Genomic DNA, 22,675 nt, shown 5'->3' with positions numbered 1-22,675 from the left:
TCCTTGAGAATTCTAGTAACTACAACTGGTCGCGTGAATTCCTCACTGACCAAAATTGGTTCTTCTCTTTTCTATCGACTCTTACTGGTGTAGGAAGCAGCAACAAAATAGGAAAGCATTGCTGCGACAACTGTTGAAATACGTGATTGTGGAGTTTCGTAAAGATCGCATTCTAGGGAATGGCCTTGCATGACGTTGTCGAGTGCAGGAATTTATAAACCGCAAGCCAAGCTGGTGCTCTCAGCCTGACTCACACTTCCCCTAAACGGCGAGAAGACAAATAGAGCGGAGTGCGTTAAACTGGGCTTCGTGTGAAGCAATATTGTGGCGCCATCTTTTGCTAAGTATTGAACCAATGAGTCGGAATACGCTTTTAATTTTCGTTCGTTTTCTCTTATTCCCCAAGGGCTCCGTGCTCCCAGCACCCAGGTGCACCCAGCAGTGACGAGCCAGGGTGATGCACTGGTGGAAGAGTTTGCTCGAACATTTTTAATGCAAACTGCAACAAGCTCAGAGTCATTTCAAAAGCTGCGCTCCTTAGGCAAAAAGGGATGTTTTCAAGAGGCAAGCAGAGGAGTTAAGCTTGTTTGAAGAGACGATATTCCAACGAGTCCGATCCCAAGCACTTCCTAGGCTCAGAGTATTGGCGAAAGGTTCATAACTCAAGGAAACATGATTGTCACTTACAGAAAAATTAGTGTCAAGAAAGCAGATTTCTCTGTCACGTAGTAGTTCGCTGGTTAGTATTTGTAATGCAAGAAATTCATAAGGAGGCTCCCCGGTCATTCACTGCAAAAAGAGCCGCGACTGCGTTCGATTCCTAAATGAGCGCCGTGGTACTGGAAGAAGTCGAGATCACCTAAGCGGAGAGATCACTGAAACACAAAAAAATATCGTCGCTTGGAAGTAACTGTGTCAGATCATCGTGAATTTCATTATCCAGAAAAGATCATGCATTTCTTAGTATGACTTAGTAACCTTTCATATGTATTCTTGCGGCTGTTGTTATTCCAGTGCTTGAGGATGCCCTTAAAGGCAACCTGAAGAGATGTTAACATTTGACGCGTTTGAAAGGGTCACTTGTGTGAAACTTGCACTTAAAGCATGCGAGGTCTTCTCGCGCTAACGTTTAAAATGGTGGCGTAATCGTCTAATAAAGCGGCGTAAGCGTTCAGGTTTCTCTTCAGTGCTCAGCGATGGGCAGAGGACGCTAAGATGACGTCACTCAAGTCGGCGGCGCTACGTTTCCAGCAAAGAAACGGTTGCCTAAATGAAGGAAACCAACGCCCCGAAGGTGAAGCTTGCGCAGGATTGTTTGATATCATCGTACGACGCACGGCAGCACGTGGGCGAAGGCAGCGGACATCTGAAATTTCAGCAACAATGACGCCATCACAAGCTTCCCCGCCCTTCTTGGTCGCTGCGAGGAGAAGTCGGAACACCGTCGTGGTTTTAATGGATGATTACGACAACATTTTAAATGCTAGCGCCAAACCACGTCGCATGCGTACGTAGAAGCTTCATACACTCTAATCCTTGAATAACATCAATTTCTTAAAAAAACACACAAACACTTCTGTTTCTGTTTAAAGAGCATGCGGCTTTCAATGCATCAATAAGTTGGATGAAGCGCTCGTCTTCGTCAGTCTCCATCTGTGTTCGTGGTGATCGTAGTGCTTGGCAAAATGACGTTGATGCACGAACTATTCCGGCGCGGCACACTTCCAGATCTGTAGCCGTAGGGCTATGCTTGGGAGCATAAGCTAATGAGTAAATCTATCTTATTAAAAATGCGCCGTTCAAAACGAAACAGCGCTGATGGACAAAAATTATTGTGGGACTCTGAAAAGGATAAAAACTAAAGTGTCCCTGCCAATGCCACTAAGTATAACGGGCTAGCGCTGATGGACAGAATATAGATGAGTCTAATCAGAGTAGACTCCCCGCACCAGTAAAGTATCGCAGCGGAACTGCCTGCAAAGATCAAGTGGTACGCTACGAGATGTATTTTGTTTTCCTCGTGGGGCGGGGGTTGGCCAAGTTGGGCACCACAGACGAGCTCGATTCTCTATCCCTGCGGCTTCTTGACATGCAGTCTGAGGAAACACGACCGAACTGGAATGGATAAGTCGCTGCCTAATCCACATTAGCGCAACTGAAAAGAACGAAAAACTTGCTAGTTGATACCGGCTCGCACCGAGTTAGAAATGGAATACACATAGCACTGCACGCACAATCCAGCGTGCGAGCTTCGACTGGCGCCTTTGCCTGTTGTGACCTTGACACTGGATAAGGAGGCCTCATGGCTCAAATAAAAAGCAAGAAAATCGCGGAGAAACCCAAGATCAAGACAGAAGATATGAATGAAAGGCGCAGACGGCCTAGCTTCGATGACGAATGGCGACTCCAGCAGTCGCGCGTTCAGCACTGGTGTAGAGACAGGGTGCGATTTATTGCGGAAGACGTCGTCTGACCCCGGGATGAGCCGTCCTTGCGGCATCGAAGTGCAACGACGCCCGTCCATCAGCGTCTGGTTTCGCGGCCGCAAGGGTCAACCACGTGGCGAGGGCGGAAGAAAGACGCGTCTTTCTTCGCAGGCAACGCCGGCGATGGAACTAGAGAAGACATTTATCTTCTTGGGATTTTACATCACCAAAAAGACACGAGTGCCTGAATGGAAGGAACCCGCTTGCGAGCTTAAATGTGAGCGTTGCGACCGTGTTTCTCTGCTTCAGCCGTAAACATCTTTGAGTGCCGCTGCGCTGCACAGAACCGCTCTGCGTAGCCTCAAAGCGTTTGCAGTACCGGTGAGTTGTGGACTTCGGATATTCTTTAGATGCGTTCTGTGCACGCACTCATTCTATTTTCTAAGCTCTCGGTTTGTTGTTGTGCTTGAGTTACTCTAATATCACCAACTCCATCTTGTGATTGACTTTTTCACCTGCTTATCTGATTTCGTTTTTAACTGAGTGTAACTCTATAAAGTTACATTGAGTTGCTGCCTTCATGGTGGTCAAGGAACTTGCCTTTTTTTTGCCCACCGAAATATTTACAGTCCTTGCACCATGGCACACTGCCTCCTCTTTCTGTACGTGGCTGCGGCTGTTGCTGTCAGTGTGGTGCAGTCGGCGGCACTGGCGAAGCCATCCATTGAACAAGCCGAAGAACGCGTACGAGAGTTGACGCAACTACTCGGAGATATCAGGAGTAAGTGCTGTTCTTTTAGTGCGATAGCACTTCCATTGGGCAATCCCTGCATTTAGCCATTATGTGTTCGTCTCTCTCTCTCTGTGTTTCTTTCTTCGTCTGAAGACTGCTTTGTGGCAGGATGCCTACCTGCGCACAGGGTTGTAGGAAACCTCCCAAATATATCCAGGCGTTTCAGAGAAGCCTGCCACAAATTTAAAAAAATGAGTTTTTGAAGTAAAAATAAGCTATTTGAGGCATAGTAATTACCTGTGTTGGCGCACGTTAAAAAAGCAAGCGAATCATATTAACTATTTAAATGATTAACTGAATTCTGATAGTCAAAATTTAGCTATCATAGGTAGGCTCCTGACTGCAATTTGAGATGTCCAACAAGTCGTTAGTAATAGCCAAATCAGTTTTTAGAATTTTGAAAACTTGATTAGCCTCGCCGCTGTGGCTCGACTAATATGGGCCATTTCACGCGCCATTCGAAAACCGCGCTCTCGCGGGAGGACGAAAAGCGACGTCAATCGAATCGCGACACTCCGTGAAGCTCGTGCAACGTGTCATTCTCTGCCCTGCCTGCGTTGGAGCAGCGAAGTGGCGAGGCGCGGGGAGCACAGCAGCTCGGCCAGGTGGACTAATAATAATAATAATTGGCTTTTGGTGGAATGGAAATGGCGCAGTATTGTCTCATATATCGTTGGACACCTGAACCGCGCCGTAAGGGAAGGGATAAAGGAGGGAGTGAAAGAAGATAGGAACGAATAGGTCCGTAGTGGAGGGCTCCGGAATAATTTCGACCACCTGGGGATCTTTAACGTACCCGCCGCGTTGGCTCAGTGGTTAGGGCGCTCGGCTACTATTCCGGAGTTCCCGGGTTCGAATCCGACCGCGGCGGCTGCGTTTTTATGGAGGCAAAACGCTAAGGCGCCCGTGTGCTGTGCGATGTCAGTGCACGTTAAAGATCCCCACGTGGTCGAAATTATTCCGGAGCCCTCCATTACGGGCACCGCTTTCTTCCTTTGTTCTTTCACTCCCTCCTTTATCCCTTCCTTTACCGCGCGCTTCAGGTGTCCAACTATATATGAGACAGATACTGCGCCTTTTTCTTTCCCAAAAACCAATTATTATTATTACTATCTTTAACGTGCATTGAGATTCCACAGCACATGGGCGCCTTTGCGTTTCGGCTCCATCGAAACGCAGCTGCAGCGGTCGGGTTCGAATCCGGGAACTCCGGATCAGTAGCCCAGCACTCTAACCACTGAGCCACCGCGGAGGGTAGGAGTAGAGTCAATATTCTTTGTTGAGGGGAAAGGAGACGTGGTTTGGGGACCGCTCGTACGTTCGGCACCGAGCGTCGCGATTTGAAATATATATACTGCCCACCGCCCGAGCTTCACTACGTGTGATCACGCTGTTGAATTAATTATTGGTCGTTAGAGGTTGCTCAGGAAGAGCAACCTGTGTCCCGCAAACCCCACCGATGGTAGCACCTGCCGTCGCAGGGCAGTGGCGCATCGTTCAACTGTTGCACCACTGCGCCAGGAGTGATACGAGGACTCCCATCTATCTACGAATGTACAGTAGAGAATGAGCATTGGCGCATATATGGGATTTAAACCATTATCGTTATGTGAATAACTTCGATCCATGAGCAGTGCATCTGAACAAAGGAATGAAGTGAAAACCGATGGGCTAGCGTACCTAATTCGCATTTGTCCTAACTACGCGAATCGATCATCATTTTATTTGATTTATGAATGCATTAAAAAAAAGCCAGGGCCTACTGCTTGTTAAGCGCTATCACCATGGAATGATTCAGCTGTCTGCAAAAATTACTCGTCAATAATGAGGTAACTAAGTGAATATTTAGTAGTCTCCTCTCGAAAGTACTGCCTTAAGCTTATAAGGTCTCTTCAGCAGAGTACGCACATGATTACCTGCCACGATGTTAACGATATGCGGAATTCAGTGGCAGTGTTTTTTATTGCATTCCGGTTCAGTCTGGTGACCCCTGAAGTGTATGCTGGCTTTATTTACATGATCATTGGTGAAATTGTCATTAAGCGACCTCTCTGGTGAAGCGGTAGTCCCGGTTTCTAACCGCGAAGCAGGACGAATGTTTTTTTAACTACGATGTTTCTGACAAAGCTGTATAGCTTTTCTTTGTAGCCATGAGGCTGCGCTTGAGTGGATTCCAGTGAATATTTACTCCCTTATTTCATATGGTCATTGCCTCTAAGTGGCATCACTAATGATGCTGTCACCACCAATTGAATATTTGGGAAGCTTCCGAGCTAACGAGCGTAGGAACGCTGAAAATCTGTTATGTCTCTAAAAATATCCATTTACAATAATGTTTAAACGTAATTTCTTTCCCAGTTGTCCCGTATTTGAATTACCTGGACGCGTTAGTCTTCTCTATACTACGCTGGAACGCTGAGAATAAAAATACCGTATACACTCGACTAAGGGCTGCGCTCGTGTAAGGGCCGCTCCCCCCAAACTTGGCAATCAAAATTTTGAAAAAAACAATCTCGCCAGCATACGACAGCGTCGTCGCGTCTCGCGTACGGCGCATTTCGCGGGAGCCACCAGATGGCAATAGCTATCCTGTGGCTTCGTCACGCAGCGCTATCTGTGAGCTTCGGCCGCGCGGCGCTATCTGGGAGATATTGTCGCTTTTCTCGCCGGCGCCGTTGATCCTTTGCGCCGCCGTTCATTTTGACGACTGCGTATAGCACAACCACTTGCGATGGAAAAGAAAAAAACGCTTAACCGCGTATGATGCTGCATTCAAACTTCAAGTTGTAGCATACGCCGAACAGAATGGAAAACGTGCAGCCGGCCGGGATTTCCACGTCGACGACAAGTGCGTTCGTCACTGGTGCGACCAAAAGGAATAGCTGGTCGCAACAAACTAGACTAGGAAAGCATTCCGCGGCAAGCCTTGCAAATTTCCAACCCTCGAGAAGGAGATCATGAAATACGACACGGACATCAGGAAAGACGGCTAGCTACGCGTTTTCAACCGAGATCCTCGCGTCAAGGCCCTTGCAATCCCACGCCACATGAACATTTCACCGATGGATTTCAAGGCAAGCGAGGGATGGCTTCGGAGGTTTATGGAGCGACAACTCAGCATCCACCGCCGGACAACACTCTGCCAAAGACACCTGCGCTGTGAAGAGGTAAAGGGGCCGTTGGCGCAATGGTACATAAAAAAAATCAAGTATTTTCGTTGAAACGAAATGTGCTACACAACGACAGCTGCAGTCGCGCTGCGGACTCGATGCAATGAGCTCTGCTTGTTTATACTCGGCTTACCTAGCGCTCACTTCTAGATTCTGTCATCGCTAACGATTCTTCTGAAATCGCTGTCTCTTTGCTTGTAAACTGTGGGATGTAGTGCTAATGCTGCATGCTCTTGGCATCCGTAGCTGAACTGCTCACCAGCAGCACACAATTAGCGCTCCGCAAGGGAACACACGCGGACACTCTTAAAAGTGTCGCAATGCTGATTGCGCACTCTTCGTGGCACTTGCAAAGTGCCATGTAATCAGGATCATTAGTCAGAAAGGGACATTGATGTTACTTTCGAATGTTTTGCTGCTTTTGCTGAAGTGCTCCATTTGTTTTTTTCTGGATGCAGTTAGGAGTTCTGCGCCCAGCCAGCACATGATTTGTGGCGGCCAGTGCGAAAACATTTAACGGCAATTGAAGCATGACTGTAAGAAGAGTAACTGAAATTTGCATCGATGAACTCTGCAATTATAACAACGAGCGAGTGTTGTGAAGGCGCAATATTTGCGTGGTTGAAGTCAAGACAAGGTGGCACAACTATATTAAACCAGATTCTACGTTAGTGAATGAGTGTGTTTGCTCTGCGCCAATACCAGTTGTTGGGCGAGTTGGGGCTCACGGTGATCCTTAACAGCGCGACAGACGGGACAGAGAAGAAGGGACACAACACAGCGCTGTTTTAGACCACTGTTCTGCGGCTTTTTTAGGACATCTGTGCCCTTTTCATTCATAGCAGTTGACGGTTTTCTCTCTCTAACTTAACTCTTTGTAAGCTGCGATGAGATTCGCATAAAACGTTTGTATAAGTTCTGACACCCGTAAATTATGAAGAGGACAAGAATACTTTTACCACGGTTACCAGCGTCGCATTTCAATTAGCGCTGTTGAAAAACACGGTCAAGTATGGCTTCTGAGCGCAGTAGAAGCTCTGAATAAGTGGCAAAAAACCACTGCCGGCTAAATTCAGGGAAACATGAGAAAAACTTCATTAGTGACGCAAGTTTTTATGAAACTCTGCTCGCTGAGACCATTAGTTTCATTTGTGAAAGTCTGCGTAGCGCTGGTTGCAAGCAGTACACAGCATATTTCACACTTGAAGTTGGCGCGAGTTTCTTTAAAAGTAGTGCAGCGCTAGCGGCACGCGTTTTGTTTTTTTTTGAAGACTAGCTGCACTGGAGTTGGGGGCCAATTCCCAAGAAGCATACCTTTTTTATTCTTACTGAATATTCCAACATTTTTTTTTCGCTGCTTGAGCGCGTACACATTGATTAGCTTGCTACCCAGTAGCATTCGAAATCAAATGCAGTTTGGCCGCTGGCCCGCTCCGATTCACGAGTAAGCTTAGATGGTCGGTACCGGTAAACCTGCGGAGCTATTTTTGGTTTCTGTAATGTAGATGTATGATTGTCAAAAGTGCAAAATTGGAGAACCTTACCAGCGTTGTTTAAAAAGAAGCAGAGCCAGCCAGTGCTCTTGATTCTATTCTAATAAAGTGGCAACTATAGAAACTGTGAAAAAGCTTTCTTTTCTTTAACCAGCTGGCAGCATACAAACCTGCTTGGAATGCACCATGTGCTGGTAGCAGGCACTGAAACCAACACAAAAAAACGATTTAAATTTCACCCTTGGGCCACAAAGTGTAAGCGGTTCTTCGAACGCATCGGCAATTGACGTTTGTACAGCGTCAGCTGTATATCTTACGATTTGTGCGGGGTCTCGTGGGATCAACTTCACTGAGGCCTCTGAAGGCATTCCGGCGCTAAAGAGGAGAGTGTAAGCCTCTCAGGGGGCATTTCAGGCCTGCGACGCAAGTTGCTTGTTGCTTCCACTGTGCCATTGGTTGACCCCTGCACTGCTCGCAGTGAGCGCTTTCTCTTTAGCGCCCTCAACGACATCGCGACCGGGTGCGAGCGGCTGCGTGGTCTGGAAAGCATCTGGGCGCGCTCCATTTCTCCCACCGCCTCCGGGCCTTGGCAGCGGCCCAACAGCGGACGAGTGCCACTTGCAAAGAGGCGACGCGGTTACTGCGGTGTTTGGAAGGGCCAGTTGTGGGTTGGGCAGGTGTGGTAGAAGGTTGCACCGGGTGATTCGAATCTGTCGACCGAGCCCGAAAGCCGACCCGCTTGGGCAGCCGTGCCGCTCTGCGTACGCGTGCTTCTTACGCAGTGCGCAGCAACGTTGATCTGAGCGCTTTGTTTCGAAAACGGCATGGGCATAGCTGGGCATAGCCGGGCATAGCTGGGAACAACCAGGGCTTTCTACCACTCCAATCCGCTCGGCCGCTAATGCCAGTCGGCTTTCGTTGGTTGATGCGCTAAGATGCTGAGCTTAACTCCACATTTTTTTTCTCTTCCAGGTTCCATTCAGCCTCGGCACTGCAGTGATCTCCTGCACGGAGGTCAACGAGAGAGCGGGGTGTACACCGTGTTCCACAAGGCTGCAGGCACTTCAGGACAGAGAGTCTACTGCGACATGGACACCGACGGTGGAGGCTGGACGGTGAGGAACTTGTCCACAGACACCTGTTAGAAAGGGCGAGAAAAAGAAAAAAGAAAAATGCCCTGCCCACACCAGTAGTATCGCTGTTTTAACTCTTTGGGAACACAGGAACAAGGAATGTTTTGGGCTAAGCAAAAATAATACTACGGCGCCAATTGAAATGTAAGGCCGGTGTTCGTCCTGTTTTAATAATGTGCCCTGACAATTAGGATTCCGACCACCTACACAGTCTATCGCCCCTTTGTTTTTGTCCCATCATGATTCTGAGTAGCGCTTGATAATGCAGAATTTATCGACGAATATATCACAAAAATGTTCAAGGGCTCAGTGCTGCAACACGTACCACGTGAGTCCACGACGCAACATTTTAGTGCCTCATGGCTGTGATAATATGATGCTGGAGAGTTGATCCGTTTTTTTACCTCTATATCTAGCACAAGCTTCTGTTTGTTAAATGGTTGTAGCTTTGTGCCCTAGGTGCACATACAGAGATAATAAAACCCTATCTGTTCAGAAAAGAATAAACAGTTGGCCATGCATTTTAATTAACTTGTAGAAAGAAACGGATAAAAACTTCACAATTGCCGAGTTGGGCCGCTGCAAGGAATGTGCGAATGAATTAGCAAGCAAAACTCTGAATAATTTTTGTGTCCTGCTCAGGACCGGACCAAAAAGGCCTGATTTTTTACTCCTTTGATGGTTTCAATTGCAGGTTGTGCAGCGTCGAGGGCAGTTCGGAAACAGTGTGTACCACTTCTACCGGAACTGGACCGAATATGCCAAGGGTTTCGGTGACCCTGCAAATGAGTACTGGATCGGTAAGATGCCTGGTTAAGAAATCAGAAGGCAGGAGCGTCAACCGTTCTTGAGCAAGATTGTCACTGTCGTTGCTGTTGAGCGCATGATACTTCCTCTCGCGAGCTCTGGCGTTACTAAAGATAACTGCGCTTAAAAGGTTGCGGTAACAAACATAGGCTCTGCAACACAAAGATGGGAATAATACAGGAACTGTGCACGCGTCGTAGAGTTGTCCACACACCTGTCTAGAGCGGTCGAACGCCGCATTTAGTGCACTAAAGGGAGTGTCTAAGGCTTGAAACCTGACTTTTTTGTCCATGTACATTCCAACGCAGCGTGTTTAATTCCTCATGTCTCTAAATGCAGCAGCATTTCGCACAAATCTGAAAAAGAAAAGCGTCACGCTGAGCCTTAAAACGGTTAGTATGTTTGGTGCTCAAATAAGGTAGCAAGTCTCTCAGTGGCGCAAAAATAAAAATGTCCATGTCCTGTCTAACTTCAGTCATCCCGAGGAAACCACTCAAATGTCGAGAAAGCTCACTAAATTGTGCGCAGTAGCGGTGACATGGCCAACATTAGTATCAGGCTACAATAAACGGATCGGTGGCGCAGTTCGATCTGATCAGCGACGCAACAGCTACCACTCGGATCACTGTTTGAAGGAGGGCTGGCTTCCGTTTTTTTACTTGATGCTGAATACCGCTGCCGTGAAAGCATTTCACCAGTACCGGTCTAGTATAGGCACAAAGAGTGTACCTTCTTGTTGTTTCGGTTCCTTATGGGACGCCAGCTCACAAACGGTAAAACCTTCAGGAAATCCGAAGATGTTGGCGCGTTCTTAAGCAACAAGAGAGGAAAACGGGCCGGACACAGTATGGTGAGCGTCCCAAACGAAGTGCGCTTTATAGGAAGTGACACCGCCCACAGCGATGCGTGTCGATGCGAAGATGCCTTTGGTGCTCTACGAGGGAGGAGGAAGCACGCACAAATTGCGAGCTCTAAATCTGTCGTGTTCCACGGCACATCAGAGGTTTTTCTCCTTTTCACGAGGAAACGCAATGCATGCGAGCTCCCAAGTGTTGGATTTTCCAAAGAGTTACAGGCTGTCTTTGTAGATAGTAAATACTGTTTCCTCCTTTTTTTCCTCTGGAAATAGTGATGGGTTACTTTTATTTACACTCCGAAAGCGGCGATAGTAAAAGTAAGAGGGTTTGCACATTTTTCAGTCTTGATAATTAAGTTAAAAAGTACATTTATGTAGTAATTTTATTCTTAGCCATTTTTAAGGACATTCAAATAATATCGTAAACAACTTCCCATTGGAAATGTGTCCGCCTTAGAAACAGCTATGCACTGGATTCCTGATCTGACTGGGATTGCCGAAAATGAGTTGACACACCAGTTGGTCCGCAAAGCTTTTTATCGGCCCCCACAATCCTCTGGTCATGCGCACTCACCTAAAACGATGTTTTCCTTTTAGATGAGGCACAAGGCCCCGTTCCGACATCTTAAGCCTCCAAAATTTTCTGGCCATGCCAGCCTACCTAAACGATGTTTTACTGTATAGACAAAGAACAAGGCCCATTAACAACATCTCAGACTGGAACATTTTGCATTGTCCCATCGTCGCCTGGCCCTCCCCGCAGTGCTGGTTACCTACTCAAGATAGAACCAGCCCTATAGCTATTCCTGCTAAAAAATGTCTCTCGAATCCGATGTCAAACCTCTCTGTTCCTGTACGTGGACGTGGAAAACTAACAGTTCTAGTGTCCCTTACTGTTTTAATCTTTATTCAACCCTCTCTTCTCTAGTCTAGCGCTGGATTGGGTTTTGTCGGTGGAAAGATATGTAAGAGGATTCCCCAACACCCTCATTGAAGGGATTTAATTTATGCTCAGGTAAAGAGATTTCCTCTTCCTCTTCCCAACAATTGATCTATAGAATCGCGAATGATATGGCTGCAAAAAATTACGATTAGCCTAACTCCTGTTCTGAAACACAAACTCAACAGTTATTTCTTCCAGAGCACCCATAATCCCCCTATAAAAAAGAGCTATGAAAAATCAGAATTACATTGTGTTTGGCACCGAGATGCCATAAAATCTATAGAGCTTGTTACTAAACGAAACGCACATCAAAGGACATGAAATTAAACTGAAAGACGGCATTTGTTTGGCTTTAACGCTGCATCGGAGACAACTTTAGCTGATGCGGCACCTCTGACATATCTGTGTAGCCCTAATCTGCATGTCCTCATTTAAAGGTCACATTCTTATCTATAATTAGGGAGATTGGTGTTGAATTTGAAGCATGTGATCCTGGGTACTGTTCGCTAATACCTTGGCATTTCTTGTGAAATGTTATTTTTTTTACGTTTACCTTATTAACCAAAACAGTTGCCCTCTGTGCGCCTCTGTGTGCTATGCAATTTATCGCTTGTATCTTAGTGTCCCCTTTTTATGCGGGTACAACCAGCAAGGCGCATATTGTGTGCTGCCACTAATAAAGGAGGTAACGATAATGGATTTGAAACCTGTGCCCATTATTATGTAGGTTCTGCCTCGCTATTCCACTGGAAACAGGAGTGCAGGCATTTCAAGCCCTTAATACGAAATTCCCTTGACACCCTTCAACACCAAACCTTTCCAATGGACATTGCATTTTGAATATAAGTTTGACTGACCTCGGTCACGGCGGACGCAAGAGCGCCTCATTTGTTGGAAGGAATAACTTAACATGCGGATATGTTGGCTTACGCCGCTTTTCCGTTTAAAACGCGGTGCTGTGAATTCATTACATGGTGTTTCCACGGTTTCTACTGAATACTACATGGAGCATGAATACCAGACTTCACGTAAACATGTTCTCTAAAGCCCGATCATTTAGATCGAATGTCCTGAGTCCCTATCAGGAAGCTGTGTGAAGAACAATGGTTTCGGAATATACGCCTTCTTGCCAGAGTTGAACAATTTCGCCTCTTGTTCTGACAAATGCTTCGGGAAAAATAGCAATGCATTTGTTTGGCCAAAAAAAAAACTTTTACTATTTCTTGACTTCCTGTTTTGTTTGAAGCCTTCGATTTGCTCTTTCACAGAAACATGACTAGCTGCATTAAATGTACGAAATTCAGTCTGTTCTTCCTTGGCAACACACTGATTTCAAAAATTTTTATTAGCACTAAAGAAATCCTAGGGTTGACTTTTGAGCTAGGGGACATTACCTATCAATCTTTGTAGAGGGAAACATTTTTTTCTTCGACTCCTACATAATTTCATCATTAAAGGGTTATCGGAAAGTGATTCTGTGGGGTCTAGTTTATGCCAACGGTCATGCTGCAGCGTTTCCCGTGAAACACTTGATGTGGCTTCTCTTACTCTGACCTCAACCAGGAAATGAGGCGCTGCACGCGCTGACGTCGGATGGCGATGAAATGACCCTGCGGGTGGTATTGAGCAACAGCACAGAAGACAGCCAGTCGGTCGACTACGAAAGCGTCCGGATTGAAAACGAGGAAAATCTCTTCAAGTTGCAACTGGGAAAGCTGCTAGGACCAGACGGTGTGTACCCCGAGAAGAAACTGCGGCGCGAATAATGTAGAAGACATTTAAGGTTATGCAATAATGCTGCATGATATGCGCAAATTGTTTTGTGTATTTAATTCAGTCCAGCCATTTTTTTTTTCTGAATACTGCAATTTCAGTATCCGAGACTGCAGCAGGATAGCTGCAAAAACTGTTAATTAGGCCTGTTGGCTACTAAATACAAACATACTAAATGGAAGAAAAAAATGAGACAGTAGAGATGCTAGTCTTGTCGCATCTCTACTGCTGTATCTTTTTTTTTTGGCCTAGGTAATAGGTCTAGACTGAGAATGGTGGCAATGACCAAATTAAGAATTAGTACAGGTTCCAGAGGGTTCAGAAACATACAAAACAGGGGAAAAACTATTGAGCAAATCACCGAGACTGCTGTGAAAAAGCATTTGGTTGTGGAAAACGAAATGCAAAAATGACTATAAGACCAATACTCAAAGCATACTTATAATATACTCACTTTTCTAACTTTCACTATCTCGGTGTTAAGATCATTCCACTAGATTAACGTTAGTGGACAAATGAATATTTATAAACGTCTTTTTTTGTAGTGACGAGGTAGCAGACTAAAATAATTTCTAAGTCGAGCTGTGTTAGCTGCTGAGAATGTAAAATATCCACGTCTTCTGTTATTTAATGCGCCTTAACTTTGAACGGAATTCGCACACGACAGAGCTAATGTCTATTAGATATTCTATTAAAACCTGGTTAACCTGGTCTCTTCGTACTGTCGGTAACTTATGTAATGCCTGATTGAATAAATGCTTGCGTGAGGGCTTTATCTTGTACTCATTCTGATCTATTTTAAACAACTAGATAGGAAATCATGCTGCGTAACAATATGTGCAAATAACAAGCATGAGATACTTGTAGCCCTTTACGAATGAAACCTTTCTCGCAATGTCAGCTTAGCGGTTATCGTCATAGAAATATCGCTCTGCCAAAGCGTCCCTTGTATTTTACCACTCATTCGGCACTCACCGCTTCTGTTTCAGGCTGGGACGCTCTCAGAAACGGAAACGGCCGAAACTTTTCCACTTTCGACAGGGACAACGACCTGGGTGCTAATGAACATTGTGCTGTTCGTTACCGCGGTGGTTGGTGGTATAACCACTGTCATCTGGCCAACCTGAACGGCCTCAACCTGAACGGACCGCATGTGAGCTTCGCAGACGGACTCGAGTGGAGTGTGCGAGGATATCCCGTTCGTCTCTATCACTACTCCTATCCGAGCGTACAGATGATGATACGGCCTGTGGGGTCGGTACTGGACCGTAGAAGCAGCCTGATCTCTCTAACTCCTGTCTAACCTAACGCCACTGTGATTAGATTAAAAATGCACAAATAAAATGCTCTTTTTAAGTAGCACTGGTCCTGCGAATGATTTCTTACTTTTCTATAATGAAAAACATTTTCGTAGATTTCATTAAATAGGCCACAAGATTTTTTCTTAGAAATGTGGGTATTATTAGGGTGCTTATAATGTTACTCGATTTAAGTTTCCCTGAATGGCCTTTACTGTTTGAAGTTCTCCATGAGGTCTGTAATAGTCTTAAGTGCGAGTCAGTAAGAGATATTATGTGGTAACATTGAAGAACGTGAAGAGAGTTGCTAAAATCTGCCCTGTCGCTGCATGCAATGTTCAAACTGTTTTCTTTAGTAAACCGTTCTCTTGACGGTTGTGGCAAATGGGAGCTAGTTTGCTACAGTTTTTCTTCCTTCTCAGCTCTTGGCCAAAGCTGGAAGATATGTAGTGTAACATTCTTTATTTTATACATCTGCCGTGATATACGTCCTTTTTTGTGCAGCATGTATAATAGCTAGAAACTTACGCGCTGTTGAAATTGATATTTTGCGCACCTTGGCGCGCGGATCAACGCATGAAGGAAAGAACTCAATGCACCAATAGTTTATTCGCTACCAACCACTCAAGTGCAAAGAAAAAAAAACAGGCATTTTATCATGGGCACCAACAGCGACGAGGCGGAAATGATTAAATTGAGAAGTTGAATAAGAGTGAATGCACTGCTAGCGCTCCAAAAGTGCTTCGAGGTCCTCCCGCTGGGGCGCGCCTCTTTTTGTCTACTCGTCTTGAATATTCCGAGGCTATGTAACAGGAACTACGAACGCGATTAGACGGCTGTACCTAGTTCGCTGTTCTCACACTGTCAAGAGCTAACGACCCAAGGTCCATAAGTTGACGGCTTTTGAACTTTGGGGAAGGCATGCTAATAAGTATTTTCATGAATCCGTCGCAGAAAAACTAGGCGTGGACATGATGTACGATGTTAGGTCCAGCGAAGAGTATAGCTGAAGAATTATATTCTGCAAATGGGCAATCCCAGATCAGATATGACATTGGCTACGCTACCGGCGTTGACAGCGTTAAACCTAACAAAACGAAATGAAGGCGTTGTTTAAGCATAGCGTGTTTTGTCGGGCGTTGAAAGGCACGACGTGTCCAGTTCGGTCTAGGTGCGCAAGTGCGCCGTCTAAGGGGATCTTCTCACGGCATCACCGCAGCTTCTACTTAATGATGCACTGCACTCCCCGCTTTAATGAAATGCTGGCGGCACATAGCTTCTGTTTGCCGCCCTATACTTACTTCAGAACATAGCTTCTGTTTGCCGCCCTATACTTACTTCAGACTTTTTGCCTATTTTTTGATTTCCTAATTCAGGAGTCGAACACTACGACGTGCTGAGCATTATGCGAATAAATGCATAGTTTGCTGAACGGACACGCAGGTACGTGATTTATAGAGAAAAGCCTCAAGAAAGGCATTTCGTATAACCGGGAAAGACGCTGTTGTCCAGCCACACTGGCTGGAACTGAATTTGTCCGCCTGGGAGAAACAATATCGACCAGTAACTCACGGGCGTTCACTGCTGGGTTAGTCCTATTGCAGCAGAAAGCACACGTAAACGAGGAGCGGTATTTTGTGTAGGACAGTGTAAACTGCTTTATGTCCAACCTGGTAAGGAACACTGAATGCTCACAGAGGGCGTCTTGTGTCCAACATTCTATGGAGCACTGAATGCTTACTGAGGGCTTTAAAAGACATAAACGCGCAAGGGTTGAAAATAGAGACCCAGAAGAAAGCCCAGGAAGCAGAAGGTCTTGCAGCTAGCATTCACAAGGCCGCTTGAAAGCCTCTGCAGATTACACCGCGTATTGTAACCGGTGGTATACACATCTTCAAGGCAACCGCACACTGCATGCACTTACGTCAGAAGACGAACAAATGACTCCCAGGATAGTGTTGATAAATGGCACGGGAGACTCCTTGTAATATGTCTTCGTCAGACACAGCGTACATTACAGTACGTTTTTATCTTTTATGCCATGATAAAAAAAAGGTGAGGCTTAAGCGTTATTTAAAGTCAAATCGTGCTCACGGTACTCCCACGTACTCAGATTTTCAAGATCTGCGTTACAAATGATTTCTCCGAGCAGCCTTCGAATTTTATTTACTTGTTTTAATTACAGTTATGCTCATAGCAGCAAAATAGCTGTGAAGTTTCACGCGCTTTGCTTCTAGATAATTTAGAATTTTCGGTTAAAAGGCGTTTTGTCACGCATGTATTTCACTAAAATACGTCATAAGACAGTGTTGCATGTCTCTGCATGTCTAGAGGCCCGTAGCAGAGAGTATAGATAAAATTTGTATAGAAAAACGTGGAGGATCTGAGGGTTCAGATTTATTTGCCTAAAGGTTGTTTCACACCTAAAAGGAAAGCGGAACCGCCTGGCTGTGCTCCTCAGAGCGTCTGTGCGTCTGACACAACCACGCATCGAAGCAAAACAAAGCAGGAAAAGGGGGATCTCTGGGTGGTGGTTCTCGTCTTGTACCAATTTGCTTAGACGACCAACACCGTCGGACGCACTAGTGTTCCGCGGCCACGGGCTCCCTTGTTTCCTCTAAGCGCAAAACAACCTGTAGAATCCTAGGAACACCGACCACCGTGAAATACATTTGAATTAGCCCTGTCAAGATTAACTTTTGCCCTGGTTTGGCAAGGACAGTGGTGCTGTTGGACTTAGCTCACACTACCTTGCGTTGAAAATTTGGATATTTTGGAACATAACGGAAACAAAGTGATTGCGTGGCAATAAGCGTGCATTGTGCAAAAGTCGTGAACATACGATGAGAAGCAGATTTCTTACTAATAATTTTTCGCTGAGGGTGCGGCGCTTCCATTGCAGGACTCGTGGAAGCCCTCTTTGGCTACAACGGTCATAGGACATCGCACCAAGCCCAGCGCAGTTCGAGCAGATTGTGCAGCCCAGACTGAGGTTGAAACAATCCGTGGTATGACCATCAAGCAATTGTCACAGATGCACGTACCGGCAATATTTAGGCCTAATATACATAACGTTTAGTTGAAGGCAGTATTTTTATGTTTGTCGTTGCACTACTCGTCATACCATTTTTTTGTGATGGGTATATGCCATGGATGCATTATCAGAAAAGTGTTGGTATTCCGAAAGATGGAGGTAAAAAAATTGTCCTGAGGTCAGCGGCACTTGTCCGTCGAGATGCTGTATGCGCAAGAAACAACTAGTACAAAACTCGCAGAACGTGCACGAGTGTTGTGACGTGAATTGTCCTGCGTTAGCACCTTTCCCCTAAAACCAATTATTATTATTATTCAAATCAGAGACTCTAAAGAGAATATACATGCTGCGGAAGCCGACTCACGGCATAAATATCTTACTTAAACCCCAAGCGGTCCCATAACGAGAAGCTGATGTAGATAGGGTTGTCCAGAATTTGTTTGTAGATCGTCTTGGTTGCAGGCTGCGCGAACGTATGCTCATTTTATGTAAGTCACTTTGCTGCTGCTTCTGTGGCTAGAACCAATGTGGCTTCGCGCTTGGGTCGCCTTGCTGCACTTTCCATGACAAGTAAGGCAGGAGTGTTTTGGTGGGCTAAGCGTTTTCGCTCCAATTTCAGACTTCGTCGCATCGCTTAAGGGTTTGAAGGTCCTGCTTACTTCATGACATTTCAGCAACCATCACTAGAGATGCTACAGCAAATTAGCCCGCGGGCGAGTTAAACGTTACTGTTCTCTTCTCTTATTCTCGCTTACTGGCCAAGGGAAGGGAACTTCCATAGACGCCTTTGTCCAGATAATCCAGGCGTAAGCGCCAATTCTTCCTATAGCGGCCGGAGGAAAGCCAACTGAAGCGTCGTATTGCTGCCGTGGCAAATGTATCCAGCAGAAAAAAAATTAATCCTCGAGTGGGATAAGAACCACCGCCTGCGAAAACAGAGCAAATTTGTTTTCTGTTGCCTCAGACAATCAGGCCACCTCTGCTGTCTCTGGCGCTGCTTGCTTGCACAAAAATTATTGATTTTTACCATCAGTTCTCCTTCAGCCATCACCACGGTCTGCTACAGTATTTGAAACGGAAACTAGTTGCAGTTTCCTACCCCCGGACTGGTTGCGCATATTGGGTAGATTAGCGTATGGGGCCGTCTAGCTGCAACCGAGCGCCGCACTTGAAAACGACATAGTGCGAGGTGCAGGCCAGTCGTTCGGTGAACAAGGCTGTCACGTCATTGCGGTCGGCGTCGACGCCACCGGCACCGCATTGTCGAGGAACTACCTAAGAATTGCGGACGCTGTAAATGAAAAAGAACTGAAACAAAAAGTCCCAGACGTTTCACCTAAGTCGGAGCGAGGAAGTAAGTTAAAGTTGGGAAAGCTTCCGCTCCTTATCTATATTAATGCTTCCATGCCCAAAGGGAACGAGAACTTTGTCCTGCCCTTATGTACTCTACAAAGCAATCACACCGAAACAAATTTGTCTTTGCTGAGAACAATGCAGACTCGTAAAACTCAGAAAAGGAAAGGCAAATATTTGTTTAAACCAGTAACTTGTTGCTTCTGGTACTTGGTGAAAATTGCGGTAGATATTGTTATGAAATATTACTTACACAAAAAAATATAAACGCTTCCAACCTTTGCACTCATATATTCCTTTCTTACCAGCCTGAAAAGCTTGTGAAAGGTGCATAAGCACCGTATTCCCTTTCCTTACGGATGCTCATTTTCGGTGTTATATATTTATAAGACAGCCAAGAAACATCATGCGCTTGGAGCCAAAAAGAATCAAAATATTAAGGACTGCAAAAATTCTCTTTCATATTCCGCTTTATCGTACACATTTAGCAAAGACGAAGAATGACACTTCGCACGGACGGTTAGTAATAATTAAAACTCTTCTGAATGTAGAGAAAGAGAAAGGAATTTTAATGAGAGGAAAAAAGGAGAGGTCGGCCGGTGGAAACATGACCCTGCCCCACTATTCCACACTGGGTAAAGAGGAACAGGAGGACAGGAAAAGAGTGAATGAATGTTGATGATGGCATAATACAATGAGCTTCATGGGGTGATGTCCACACACGGCCTGGAACTCGCATCGCGTTGATTAGAGGCACACGAGAATGATGCCTTGAACACACACCGACACATATCATTAACATATACTAGTGTCGGAGCACCGTGAGAACACAAATGTGCACACTCACGCATAATATCAGAGCTGTCATTGTGTATGCACTAACGTGGTACGCTCTGTAAACCAAGTAGGCAGTGCACAGGCGGTCACAGACGGGTACCCAGGCCTGTTTCACATAAAAACCTGAGCACGGCCTTCGTCGCACACCACCCATCAGCGCTTTTCGCCCTGACGCCTAAAAGAGCTTCTTCACAGAGAGGGCGAGAGTCCAGTTGTCTCAAGGCCGCTTCCAGTGTTCTATCACCAGTGTCGTTCGGGCACTCGCAAAGAAGGCGTCCAATAGTATCTGCAGTGCGGCACTGTATGAAATTTGGATTAGTTTCTATACCGATTTTGTGAAGGCCGTGTTTGGTGTAGGCAACGCCAAGCCGTAATCGCTGGAATAAAATCTCTTGGCAGAGGCAGATGGCAGAGGAAATAGTGAGCTGGCGTCGAGCTTAGAGATGCGGTCCCGTTGATGGCTGGAATCGTTTCTGTGCAACTGCATTGCGGCATTCCTTGCATTAAATGCGCTGTCGAGGCTCCAATATCAGATCTGGAAAAGGCTATTTCAATAAAAGCCCCAACCCATCAGCATGAGCTAGCCGAACCTCGGCATGAGCACGCTTGTTTCCCGCTATGCCACTTTGGCTCGGTATCTATTGAAATTTTATGATATGGTCGCGGCAAAAAGCCTCAGCTAAAGAAAGCACAATATGCTGAAGTAGCCTCTCGGATGCCCTTGGTTTAACCTAAGTTCGTATGAGCTGTAATGCTGATCTCGAGTCACAGAATAGGGTCCATTAATGCGCGGACTGGTGACAAATTTAACGGACAGCCTCTCGTATGAGTGCCAATTCTGTTGCCGTGGACGACGTTTTATGCAATAGACTGGAACGGTGACCTAAGGCATCTCCAGACACTATCACCACTGCAGCTGATGAGCTAGTTGTCACGGAGCCCAAAAACGTGCTGGGAGTCACCATACGTAGATGCAATGTATGACAAGGCTAGCTGTTTTAGACCGACTGTTGGGATGTGCTTCTTTTTTGTTATCCCTGGAATGGTTGTACGTATGTACGGTTTCGGTGTGTCCTAAAGTGGCACCTGCGCAGTCTGGTGCGGCATTAGTTCGTAGGCACCGAATTGCACTGCATCCATAGAACTTTGTAAAAGGTTGAATCCGAACGCACAGTTATAATATTGGTCGGGAGGTGATGACGATGTCTGGACAGATGTCGCAAATGCACACGAATTGGTAACTGTTGAAAATAAAATCGCGCTGGGCAGGCGCAAGCCTCGTAAAATGTGCCCTATAGAGAAGTCGTGCATGGCAAACCAAAGCATACTCTTAGAACACGAGCCTGTTCGCTCGCAAGCGCATGTAGGCCTGAAAGCCTTACCCCCGAGAGAACGTGCGCACTGTATCTAAGACTGACCACCAGCGCCTGGTACACGTGAGGTAAGGATCGCTCAGATAGACCGCAGGATTTCCATGCCATACACCGCAAAATGCTTGAAAAGCTGTCCAGCTTTTTCTTAAGCAAAGATACGTGCTTCATCCAAGACTGATCACGGTCTATCGTAGCGCCTAAGAATTTGTGATGTGTTACGTATGGAACAATATTTCATTTGATTGCGTTGGGAATGCATCTTTTTACCTACGGCAGAACTGGAATAAATTAGAAAATTGCGGAAGAATCCTGCTTCTTTTTCCCGTCCCTATTCTCTGTTACCATATTTTTAAACCAGATACCATTCACTCTAAACGACGTGTTTTTCAAAGGGAAGAAAAGCTCCCAATCTTTTCTGTCTGCCGATAGTTGCGCCGCACGCCACACCGGACCCCATGAGCGCGTGCCCAATCCGGCCTCCTTGCGCTTACCGGCAAGGCACCTAGGGAAGATCATGTTTGGAGAGAAGGTGAACGTGGGGGTTGTCATTCACGACATAGGACGACAAAGTTGCAGAGATGCTCATAACGACGTTGAAGATGGGAAGAACTTTCCCTCTCGGTATGCTATGCGAAAGGTAAATAATAGAGACATTTAGAATAGGGTGACCCTATCGATTGGGGGCATAGCAGTATAACGGGGCGCCAGTGCGCAGGCGGAATACAATAAAAACCTTCTGGTTATTGTTCTGATTATTCGTATGCGCACTGCCGTCCCTCTATTCCCCTATCCCTCTATAACCGATAGGGTCCCCCTAACATAAAAGTCCTTAACAAAAACTGCTGCTCTCCGCTACGCCCGCCATGTCGGGTTGTCTCTAGTGTATATTTACCGAATGAAAGTGGGCTCATCCTTTAGCAGGCAACTTACGAAACAAGCACAGAAAGCATCACCACCCACAAATTTACATCGATGGCCTCGCGGTCACCATAGCTTTTTATCCGTAGGGCCTTCGTTTTGGGGTTTTATTTTGTAAGTAGTTCCTGGGGCAAAATGACGGCAACATATTTGCCGCTCAAATTCTAGTAAAATTTGGATTGTTCGATGAAAAAGAAGTTGAATAATTTGGGGGTTTTTCCGGGTCAATTTTCGCACGAAAAGCTTATTTAATTTAGCGCTGGCATTAGTGTGGTGCAAGACATGCTCTTTTTCCTTTGGTCATTACTTCGGTGAACAAGATTATATTTTACTGTACAGTGCCATATCGCCTCCGCAGCTCCTGTATGCTCAGTTTACATTTGTTTACAAGCATTCCGGCGATCGTTATAACGCACCATAGCCTTGGAGCAGGACGGCGTTACTGTGGGTAGTGCTTGATAATGAGAT

The 22,675-nt window shown here is 45.8% G+C and overlaps 1 protein-coding gene across 2 annotated transcripts; it reads left to right on the top strand.

The window, feature by feature from the left end:
• The first annotated feature begins 2,427 nt into the window (after positions 1-2,427).
• LOC144121548 (techylectin-5A-like) lies at positions 2,428-14,766 on the top strand. Of its 2 annotated transcripts, none has more exons than XM_077654815.1 (6): positions 2,428-2,703; positions 3,056-3,207; positions 8,855-8,997; positions 9,710-9,815; positions 13,185-13,352; positions 14,384-14,766. In XM_077654815.1, the coding sequence occupies exons 2-6, from the start codon at positions 3,066-3,068 to the stop codon at positions 14,695-14,697; spliced, it is 873 nt and encodes a 290-aa protein (XP_077510941.1). In that variant the 5' UTR covers positions 2,428-2,703; positions 3,056-3,065; the 3' UTR covers positions 14,698-14,766. The 2 variants fall into 2 exon arrangements, with proteins under 2 accessions (XP_077510941.1, XP_077510940.1); XM_077654814.1 differs by having other exon boundaries at positions 2,651-2,807; positions 14,384-14,765.
• Positions 14,767-22,675: the final 7,909 nt, after the last annotated feature.

The sequence above is a fragment of the Amblyomma americanum genome, chromosome 2, assembly GCF_052857255.1.
Source record: "Amblyomma americanum isolate KBUSLIRL-KWMA chromosome 2, ASM5285725v1, whole genome shotgun sequence".
NCBI classification, from domain to species: Eukaryota; Metazoa; Arthropoda; class Arachnida; order Ixodida; family Ixodidae; genus Amblyomma; species Amblyomma americanum.
The sequence above is the reverse complement of the archived record's forward strand: the minus strand, read 5'-3'. Positions and strand labels throughout refer to the sequence as shown.

What these genes read in the sequence shown, in the direction of transcription:
- LOC144121548 (XM_077654815.1), top strand. Translation starts at nt 3,066, where the DNA reads ATGGCACACTGCCTCCTCTTTCTGTACGTGGCTGCGGCTGTTGCTGTC. An exon ending in CCGACGGTGGAGGCTGGACG is followed by an intron (nt 8,998 to 9,709) that starts GTGAGGAACTTG and finishes TTTCAATTGCAG; the next exon opens with GTTGTGCAGCGTCGAGGGCA. An exon ending in TGCAAATGAGTACTGGATCG is followed by an intron (nt 9,816 to 13,184) that starts GTAAGATGCCTG and finishes GACCTCAACCAG; the next exon opens with GAAATGAGGCGCTGCACGCG.